Consider the following 10,963-nt stretch of genomic DNA (forward strand, 5'->3'; position numbering starts at 1 on the left):
CACCAGGTCCGTACCAGGAGTCTACCAATAACTGTTTAAACCCTACTAATTGTTATCTCCACCCAAAACAATTCACATCTTGAGATATTGAGCTGATATCATTTTTCACCACTGCAATTACATCAACTTTTATTAAAACATCTGGCCACCTCATTTTCCTTCCTGACTAATTTTCCAGAATATCAAATATTCCATCCCCAGACTTGGCCCCCTATCAATCACTGATTATGTCATTAACCCATCTACCTTGGTATTAATGTTTTGTACTTTCAGATAAAGAATCTATAACTTTATCAAATTTCCTCACTATCTGCTAGTGTGCTCTTACGACTTTCTGCTCGGCACCTTCCCAAAAGTCTGGTTATTGCCACCACAGCCTTTAAGCTGCACTTTTTCCCTTTTCCTCCCCAAGTACTCCCTTCAACCAAATCTAGCTCTCCCATTTCCAGTTCAGCTTTCCTTACCATTGATTCCAAGGACCGAAGAACCCAGCACAAAAATCACTTGCTACTCTGGGTCTACAGTGAAGTGCTCTTGCATTCTGGCTAGGATCGACACGTGATTGGTGTTTGGCAGCAGTCTGACTTATTTTAATTCCTTGCCTGATTGGATATGCATTTATCCAAGGGCAAAAGTCAACTTGTTTAAATCTATGTCTACCAGTGAACTTAAAGGAACCAAGATAAAACAACAGTGGATGAGCAGGAGGACCTGTAACATCACAAATTAGATGGTAACTTGAAGTACTGCACACAGGTAACTGAAAATGTTTCACATTTTTTTTGTATCTTGAAAGTAAAGCTAAAAGAAATTATACACTGTTGAAGTCACATCGCTAAGGCAGCATCTTGTTGAATTGCTGATTATTTAATGCCCCAAGGCAAAAACTTCGATAAATGTTTCTGTGTGGTTTATTTCAACTGGCCAAATCTGATGTTCCTTTCACCAAACATCTCAGGATTAGGTATAGTGTCAGGTTCTTCACACAGTCTTTGTATCCCTTATCAACTTCTTGACTGTTCACATCAGTAACAGTAGAAATGTGATAGTGGCTCAAGGAGACAATATTAGATACTGAATTTCACAGCTTTTTGTTTAATTTGGAACACTGCAGGACCTGACACTGGCAGAGAAGGTACATTATAACTCTGCCTACAATGTGCCACATTGTATGCACTGCAACCAGTAACTTATAAACGGTCTTAAAATATATCCAGAGAAGGATATAAATTACAGAAGTCTCAATCTGACCTATTCTCCCCTCCCCCGACAAATAAAAATAAATTGTTTGCTCCACTAAAAATTATATCAAGCAGGTTGGACAGAAGCGTGGTTCAGGGTGGAATACTCTCGCATCAATTCTTTAATGACGTGTAATTATTTCCAACCTACTTTCCCTGATAACATTGAAACGGCCCAGTTTCACATTGTGCCTCAGCATTTTGACCAGAGGGAATTTCCTCCCTTTCCTTCATGGCCATTGTGGCAAATGATGCACGATGACACCTTTCCTTTGTCCACCTCACCTAATTGTGTTCTCCCCCTCATCTCAGGCAGAACTCTTCTGGCAAGGACTTGCCTCAGAATGCCTTGACCACCATATTAATCATCTGCATATTGCCACTTGCACATCACAGAAACAGGCCCTTTCAATCCACCTTGTCCATAGCGAGTTACAAACCTGCACCCCAAAGTCCCTCTGTACATCAATGCCCTCAAGCTCCCTACTATTTACTCTCTATGTCCTTCAAGAATCTAACTCCCTGAAGTGGATTACTTGCAGTTGAATTCAACACTCCATCTGCCATTGCTCCAGTACACTTGACAGTTCATTAGTCCCAATGTATCTTCAAAACCTTTAATTTGCTACATTCAACTCCAATGGTTGTGTTGTCGGCAAGCTTTACTAATCAGACCACCGACATTCTCATCCACATTGTTTATGTAAATGACAAACAACAAATGTCCCACACCCATCTCTGCAGTACCCATTTGTTTTAGACTTCCAGTCAGAAAATGCACCTCCCCACCACTACCATCTGCCTCTCATCACCAGACAATTTTAGATCCAATTTGCCAACACATCTTGTAAGTGAACCTTCTGGACCAGCAGATCCTGCAGGATCATTGGCAATTATGTTGTCAGTGCAAATGCAAACACTGATATCAGTCACAGACCCTGCACATCCAGGCAAATGGATTGCTCGACCACAAAGTGCTAAGTGTGCTGCAAACCTCTGTTGGCTATTGGGAAGATGGGAGGGCTCACCTTTGCCCCACCGTGCACCTCTATATCTGCACAAACGTGGTAGTTTTGACATAAATTGCATACCTTACCTCTTCGTGCTAATCAGAACTCATATTGTTCATAACCTCTATGTCCTGCCTAACCGAGAATTCAATTCTCATCCTAAGACTATCAATTTACACTTTATAACATTGTTCATTGCCACTCCTCTACTACCAAAATCTTCGCTTGCATCTTTGTCAAAAATCCAGGCTTCACTATTCCAAGGCTCTCTTGGCTGGTGAGCTCTGAAGCTTATCCTGAAATAAGCTGTTAAACCTGTATCAGATTCCACTCACCCAATACAGGTGCCCCCCGCTTTTCGAACGTTCGCTTCATAAAACCTCACTGTTACATAAGACCTACATTAGTACCCTGTTTTCGCTTTCAGAAGGTGTTTTCACTGTTACGAAAAAAAATACAGCGGCAGCCGCTCTCCCCCGGATTGGGAACTGCTTTGCTTTAACACGTGCCTGTGAGCAGCCGTTTGCAAGATGAGTTCTATGGTATCCGAAAAGCCTGAAAGAGCTCGTAAGGGTGTTACACTTACAGTAAAACTAGACATAATTAAGCGTTTTGATCGTGGTGAACAAAGCAAGGACAACGTGAGTTTGGCTTGTGGAAGCTGACGAACATGACGTCGAAGAGGTTTTGGCATCCCATCACCAAGAACTGACAGATGAAGAGCTGATGCAATTGGAAGAAAAACGGATAACAATCAAAACCGAATGAGTAATGATAAAGTACAACTTTAATTTTGAAAGAGTACGTAGGTTTAGGGGATATTTGCAGGATGGTTTGAGTGCTTACAAAGAACTGTATCACAGAAAAATGCACAAGGCTCAGCAGTCAAGCAAGCCACAGCAGACGATGAACCTCAACCTTCGACATTGAGGCGGGCAGTCATAGGAGAAGATGAGCTGCCTGCTCTAATGGAAACAGGCGACGAGATGACACCCCAGTGTCCCACCACCCCAACCTCCAGGCCACGGACAGACACCGATTCGCGGAAAATGCAATGGTAGCCAGGACGCACACAGCACATCTTTAAGAAGAAAGCCGAAATAAACATGCTAATTAATTAGGTGCCGCCGACAAGTAATTGTCGGCCCAGATCAGAGACGACGCAATCGGAAATCGGCACTGATCTGGGCTGACAATTACGTGTCGGGCAGCACCTAATTAATTAGCTTGTTTATTTCGGTTTTTTTCTTAAAGATGTGCTGTGTACCTCCCGGCTACCGCTGGACCCCTGCGTTCTTTGCAGCAATGTATCCCTTGGCGGCCTTGAGGGTGGGAGCCACTGCACCATCCCAACCTGTGACGACTCAGTCTAACACACCATCATCAGTGTGCTCTGCGCTGCCTTCCCGATTCCCGTGATACTACACTGTACATACATTATTTCTACTTTATATAGGCTGTGTATTTTTACGTGTTATTTGGTATGATTTGGCAGCTTCATAGCTTAAAGGTTACTGGAGAGAGTGTTCTTGCCAACAGCGCTTGCGTGAGATTTTCCGCCGATGGCGCTTGCGTGAGATTTTCGCTACGGAGAACAGTGCAGTAATGATTGTGAAAAAGTATTTCTACATAGGCTGTGTATTTATCATATCATTCCTGCTTTTACTATATGTTACTGTTATTTTAGGTTTTATGTGTTATTTGGCATGATTTGGTAGGTTATTTTTGGGTCTGTGAATGCTCACAAAATTTTCCCATATAAATAAATGGTAATTGCCTCTTCGCTTTACGACATTTCCGCTTACAAACCGTTTCATAGGAACACTCTACCTTTGGATGGCGGGGGAAACCTGTACCCTCATTAACTATGTTGTTCTGGGTTCCACTTTAAAAATTTCTGTCCTTACATTCAAGTGCCTTCATGGCACAGCATGAATGTTCGCACCACAACCACATCATTCGCATTCTCCTATCATTTTTCACTGACCCATGTATAGATTTCCCACCAGTCTTCTCTCAAGTGCAATCCCCCATGATCTGTTTCTCTTCAAATGTCTTCAATTCTGTATAAATCTCCTTAATTTTCCTCTGATCAAGTTGGTTTCACCCCTCCTGATATCCATTTCAAGCTAACATCAGCATGATTTTCCAAGTTAAGGACAGGTACAGACAACTGAGAACAAGCAAATCTCCCAAGCAGCTACATTTAAGATAGAAATTTGGGCGGGGCAGGGAAAATAAAGACATGAGGTAGCTTTGGAAGACAAGGTATAAGTAGTTTAGGATATTCTACAGTATATTAAGAGAATAAAGAAGAGAATAGGGCCACTAAGGATCAGTGCGTGGAAGCACACAATGGCAAGGTCTCATATGAATATTTCTCATCTGTATTTTTGCAGAGAAGGTTGTGGAAGCTGGGGAATTCAGGGAAGATTATAATGATGTTAGGATACTGAGGAAGAGGTGCTAATGGTCTTAAAGTACATGAAGGTGGATAAATAACTAGCTTCACCAAGTGTGTTCTCGCTCATTGTGGGAAGCCAGGGAAAAACTTGTTGGGGCCCTTGCAAAGATACTTGCGTCATCAGTAGAAATGGGTTAGGGAGCAGAAGACAGGAAGCTGACCAATATTCTGTTTTTTATTTAAGGAGGAAAACAAGACCAAGCTGGGGAACTACAGGCCAATGAGCCGAACATCAGTGGTGGAAATTGGGCAGTCCCCCATTGACCCACACCTTCTAAAGACACTGATGTACCATAGAAACCATCCTACTCAGATACATCACAGCTTGATATGCCAACTCTGCCCAAGACAGCAAGGAACTGCAGAGAGCTGTGCACATGGCTCCACGCATCACAAAAACCAGACTCCTTTCTGTGAACTCTTTCTGCATTTCTTCCTGACTTTGAAAGGCACCATAATCAAAGACCTCTCCCACCCCACTCTCTCTTCTCCCATCAGGCAGAAGACAAAAGCCTGAAAGCAAGTACCACCAGGCTCAAAGTCAGCTTCTATCCTACTTGTACAAGAGTACTGAACAAACCTCTCATGCAAGATGGATCCTTGACCTTAATGTACCTTGTCATAGCTTTGCACCTTATTGTCTACCTGTATTGCACGCTCCATAACACCATATTCTGCACTCAATTATTGCTTTTTCCTTCGTTCTGCCTCAGTGTACTGATATGCTGTTTGAATAGCACACAAAACCAAGATTTTCATCATGTGCGACAATAATAAATTAATTTTTCATTGTACGTGTGACAATAATAAATTAATTTTTCAATGTACGTGTGACAATAATAGTGTGACATCCGAGCATGCAAGTGCAATTGCAAAGAAAGCACAGCAGCACCTCCCCTTCTTTAGGAGTCTGTTGAGATTCAGCATGACATCTAACACTTAGACAACTTCTATAGATGTGTGGTGGAGAGTACATCACAGTCAGGTTTGGAAACACCAATGCATTTGAACAGAAAATCCTACAAAAGGTTGTGGATTTGACGCAGTACATCATGGGTAAATTGAGCCCACCTACATGAAGCACTGTCGTAGGAAAGCAGCATCTATCAGAGATCCTCACCACCCTGGCCATGCTCTCTTCTCACTGCTGCCATCAGGAAAAAGGTATAAGAGCCTTAGGACTCACACCACCAGGTTCAAAAACAGTTACTACCCCTCAACCATCATCAGGCTCTTGAACATACTCACGCCACATCATTGAAATGTTCCCACAACCAATGATCTCACTTCAAGGACTATCTCATTATCTCATGTTCTCGTTATTTATAGTAGAATTTGCAGTTTGTTGTCTTCTGCACTCTGGTTGATCTGTTATAGTTACTATTCTATAGATTTGCTGAATTATGCCTGCAGGAAAATGAATCTCAGGGTTATATATGGTGATATATGTACTTCGATAATAAAATCTACTTGGAATTTTGAATAGTAAACTAATTACCATAAGTTACTAGAGAGGATTTTGAGAAACGGAACCAGTTTGCATTTGGAAATGCAAACCATCGATTAGGGATAGTCAGTAGGCTTAGTGTTTGGTAAATCATATCGCAAATTTCTTTTTGAGTTTTTTTGTTTGAAGACATGACCAAGAGAACTGAAGAGGACAGGGTGGTAGATAACATCTGTATGGACTTCATCAAGGCTTTTGACAAGGTCCTGCTTGGTAGGCTGGTCAGAAAGGTTCAAATACAAAGTGATCTATCCAAATGGATACAAAATTGGCTTGGTAGTAGGAGTTCAAGAGTGATAGCGGTATTTCCCCCCCACAAATTGGAAGCCTGTGACTAGCGGTGCAACACAGGAACCTGTGCAGAGTGCACTGTTGTGATATAAACAATCAGATGAAAATTTTAGTAAGTTTGCAGGTGAGACCAATATTAGCGGTGGAGTGGACAGTGAAGATTACCACATGATCAAAATCAACTGAGAATGCAAACAAAGGAATGGTAGATGGAATTTAAATTGAACAAGTGTGAAATAATAGATTTGGGCAAGTAACACCAAGACAGGACTTGCACAGTAAATGGCAGGGCCCTGAAGAGCAATGTAGAGCAGACACCCATTGTACAAGTACATAGCTCCCTGAAAATGGAAATATGTGGGGAGAGGGCCTCCTTCTGTGTTGAATATGGTATGCAAATGAACTATGAATAATTCATAAACAACAGGAATTCTGCAGATGCTGGAAATTCAAGTAACATACATCAAAGTTGCTGGTGAATGCAGCAGGCCAAGCAGCATCTATAGGAAGAGGCGCAGTCGACGTTTCAGGCCGAGACCCTTCGTCAGGAATGAATAATTCATGTTGTTCTTTTCGAAAAGAAACTATTTCTGGTAAACATTACCAAAACTCAAAACCAAGATCCAAAAGATATCACTTTCAAGACAGCAAGCGAACATCGAATGACAAACAAAATTTAAATGAATTCTTAATATGCTAATAAATTGTGCTCTTATCTAAAAATTAGTAATATATTAAAATGTGAAATTAAAATATAAATTGAATGAGGAGAGAATTCTGAACTAACAAAAATAATAGTCTGTAAGTGCCCGCCACATCCAGTGCATTGACTCCAGCAGAAGACTCATTTGCTCACCGTCAGACCTAACTTTAAAAATGCATTTATACATGCCTTTCCTTCTTGCTGGATGTTATTCCAAGACTCAAAACTATAGCTACTCTTAATCCAGAAGTCATGAAGTCAATTGTAATATTGGTTGAAGACATCTAACATGGGATATGTGGAGTTCAAACCAAAGACCAATCTAGTCTGCACAGCTCAGTTTTCATTTTTATCTGTTCATCTTGAGAAAAGCAATCCCAACCTTTTTACACATTGAAGCAATTATTTCTATATTCTGTATCTGACATTGAATTACCTACGTGCCATCACTGGGCCACATCAGTGCAAGTTAAACTAATCCTGCTTCAAATAAGGAAGGCAACAACCCACATTCAATTTTCATATGGACAACATAAGCAAAACAGTCACTTTAATGGCACCAAAAGTACTACAGTATAGATCTGCAATTTGTTGCCTTTGAGCTGAAGTAAAGACGTTTCAGTTTGGAGTCTCAAGGGTAAATAACCCAGCATTTCAATTTAGAGCTGTTCCTGTTCAGTCAGAAATGTAAGAGCACAAAAGAAACAGCTCCACAAGGAAATTAAACTGTCACTTGTAAATATTTGCAACAAGTAAACATATTTTAAAAAAGTGATGAACCTTGCCTGGTAATACAAATATTGCAGAATTAAATGTAAAGCTTGTTCACTTTTTAAAAACACTCGAGTGAAAATTCCAAGCATTTTTCATTTTATGCAGTCAACTAATTCCCTAGTTTCTCTTGTCATAAATTTATAAGTATTTTAAATTTAAATAAAAAATGAATTGCTTTCAGTGATGCAATGATTTACGGAGAAAGGTTTTCAGGTCATTCTTTTCATGACAAGAAGCAGCCATCGATCATCTGGTTCAATCTTCCTAAGAGGCTGAGATTCCACGCCACAAAGCTCTCACGCCACTGCCACTGTTCACTATCAGCACAGGACATGAGGGAGACACAGGCTGTTTAAATGGCTTTTGGAGAAGTAACACGATGCACCCACCATGTGTGCAATTCCACCCAGCAGCCCACCCAAAGCGCAAAGAAAACGTCACAAGTTTACTTAGTTCAAATGCAAAACCCAGAGGTAGGTGGAAGCCAAACGCTTTAACCACAGCTTTTCAAACTACACAGTTGTGCGACATCAACCTCGCTGACACTTTTCTAGAATTTCCAGCTGCGTACCGATTGATTAAACGAAAAGGTCGGCTTGTTTTTTTTAAACTGTGCAGTTCCTTCTTACCAATCCTACCACACGTCTGAGGATGCACCAGTTCAGCTTTCAGAAAGTCACCCAATACTGATGCAGTCCTTCGAAAGGGAACTGAGCTCATCCCCCCGCCCAACCAAAATAGGGTGGGGGGAGGAATCAGTGACTTTTAATCTTGCACTCATTACCTCAAGGGTCGCAATCAAGGGTGCAGCAAATTCTGCGAGAAGAACGACTCCAAGGAGCAACTGGCTCTTGACAGTACCATTTTTAATACTGGGCCATGTACAAAAAAGTGGCACACAAGCTGATAGCATTACCACTCGTAGACGTCCTACTTCTAGTTGTTGCCTTATATAAACTGGAGCAGTATATTCCCACAAAGTTACCACCACCCCGCCTGATCCCCTTGTCCTTTACCTGCCGGTCTAGTCGCTCCTGCCGCCATGCCCGTGGCTCCATGCCCCATGGCTGGGTTGTCACCGTGGCTCTGGCAGCCAGCCTGCGGCTGGAGGCCGCCTGCCCTTGGCTGGCTGCAGTAAGGCGGATGTGTGCTGCTGCCACCGAGTCCCGACCTGGATCTGGACCGCGTCCGAGGAGCTTCCAGCAAATGGTGCGGGGCGGTGGTGGAGAACCTGCCTGCGCCCCGGTCCCACGGCTCCTGCCGCGCCAACACCTCGGATGCCGGGCCCCCGCTCGGTGCTGGATTACTCGGGGGCCGCGGTTGCTCGACCGATGCCCCTTGGTCGTGGCCGCGATCACCGCTGTCTTTGGGCGGTGACGGCCCGGCCCGGAGTCGGGGATAGAGACAGGGCTCCTGAGCCGAGTGAGAAGGCGAGGCGATCGGCATCTGGTGCCCTCGGGGAAAGCGGAGGGAGGAGGCGCGGGGCCGAGGGGAGAGGGAGCCGAGAAAGGACCGAAGTGCGGGGGGGGGGTGGAGCGGACCGGGGTGAGGAGGAGGGGCGGCGAAGCGACGGCCGGGAGGGGAACCAGGAGGCGGGGAAAGGCCGCGGACGACGGGCAGCTCGGGGTCGGTGGGAACGCTGCTGCCAAACTTGTGGGACTTTGTGTCAATCGGCGGCGGCGGCGGCGACGGGAACAATAACCGGAGGGAGGCCGAGAGCCCGCTCCCTCCCTCTCACTGCGCCGAGCGAGGCCCCGCTGCCGGTTCTGCACTTCCGCAGCAGATCCCCAGTTCGATTTGGGCTTGGCTCGGATTTGCGTTCGGCCCTGGACCGGCTCCGGCTTCAGGCTTGGGCTTGGCCACGGTCCAGTCTGTTACCATCCGCTTTGCTCCGTCGTTTGACTTCGTTTTCCGCTTTCAGTCGGCTCGGCGGCTGCAACCAGACGCCACAAGTTTCTCTAATCTGATATTTTTCTCCTTCCTGTTAGTTAATTTTTGATTCTGGAGGGTGTTGGGTGTTTTTTTTTCCGCGTCTTCTCCTGCTTCCCTTCCGTGGCCCCCGGACTTCTCTCCCAGTCTGTGTGCCTTGTGCCGGGGGCCGGGTTATTTACAGCGGCCTCATGTGCTGCTGACTCAACCCGCTCTCATGGGTTGCGTTCCTCGCCAGAGGAAAGGGAGGAGAGGAATGAATTAATGATTGCGAGTCACCGACTTTCAGCAGTCAGCTCTCCGCCAGCAACACAGCAAGCTCCCCACTGCATGCCACCCCGAATCAGGATCAAATCCACTCCGAGCACAAGTCAACCCTTCGCCTCATTTAAATTACATTTCCACCTCAAATTCACGCCTGAAACTATTTCAAGTCCAAACAGTCCCGACTCCACTTCAATACAATCCACGTCAACCCCTGACCCTAGTCCAAATTACATTCCGGCAAACCCAAACTATATCCTGACTCAACTACTTCCCTAACCCAAATCCAATCCAATCCAATTCCTGGATCTTTTCCATCCAGAGTTTAACCCGTCCAAAGCTCGGTTAGAAATTAAATTTTATCCTAATTACAATTCGACTCTAACAAAAGTCTTCATTTATGGTTTTTTTTTAGTGCGGTGGCTCAGTTGGTGTGAAGTACGTTGGAATGGAGGTAAGCAGGTTCATATGTGCGTGCAGCAAACCAGTTTAGCGCCTGTCAACCTGCTCGAACCTTGCTGCAGCTCCCGCAGAACAGATGCAATTCTCGGAATAAATGCAAGATCAAAAGGATTTCAGCTACAGACTAAATCACTAGGACTTGAGCAGCTGCAGGAAATGAGGCATCGTCAGTTCTGGCTTCAGAACCACATTATTTGCGGCTGAGTTGCTTTTCCAGATAATCTTATTGTTCGTCCTTACAAGAATTGTAATCATGTGTAATTCTCTTTGCTGTTTTTTTTGTCACTGTCGAAAGAGCACGATCGACTATTTGCTGTC

General features: G+C 44.1%; 1 protein-coding gene across 3 annotated transcripts in view; it reads right to left on the bottom strand.

The window, feature by feature from the left end:
- The window catches only part of LOC134357453 (E3 ubiquitin-protein ligase RNF38), a 131,553-nt gene extending 120,987 nt beyond the window's left edge, over positions 1-10,566 (bottom strand). The window contains exon 1 of one of the 3 annotated variants that reach the window (XM_063069048.1): positions 9,007-10,566. In XM_063069048.1, the coding sequence (XP_062925118.1) occupies positions 9,007-9,436 (430 nt within the window). In that variant the 5' untranslated portion in view covers positions 9,437-10,566. The remainder of the gene's footprint in view (positions 1-9,006) is intronic. The other 2 variants (XM_063069049.1, XM_063069050.1) reach the window with 2 other exon arrangements.
- Between the last annotated feature and the right edge of the window lie 397 nt (positions 10,567-10,963).

This window comes from Mobula hypostoma, chromosome 16 (genome assembly GCF_963921235.1).
Source record: "Mobula hypostoma chromosome 16, sMobHyp1.1, whole genome shotgun sequence".
NCBI classification, from domain to species: domain Eukaryota; kingdom Metazoa; phylum Chordata; class Chondrichthyes; order Myliobatiformes; family Myliobatidae; genus Mobula; species Mobula hypostoma.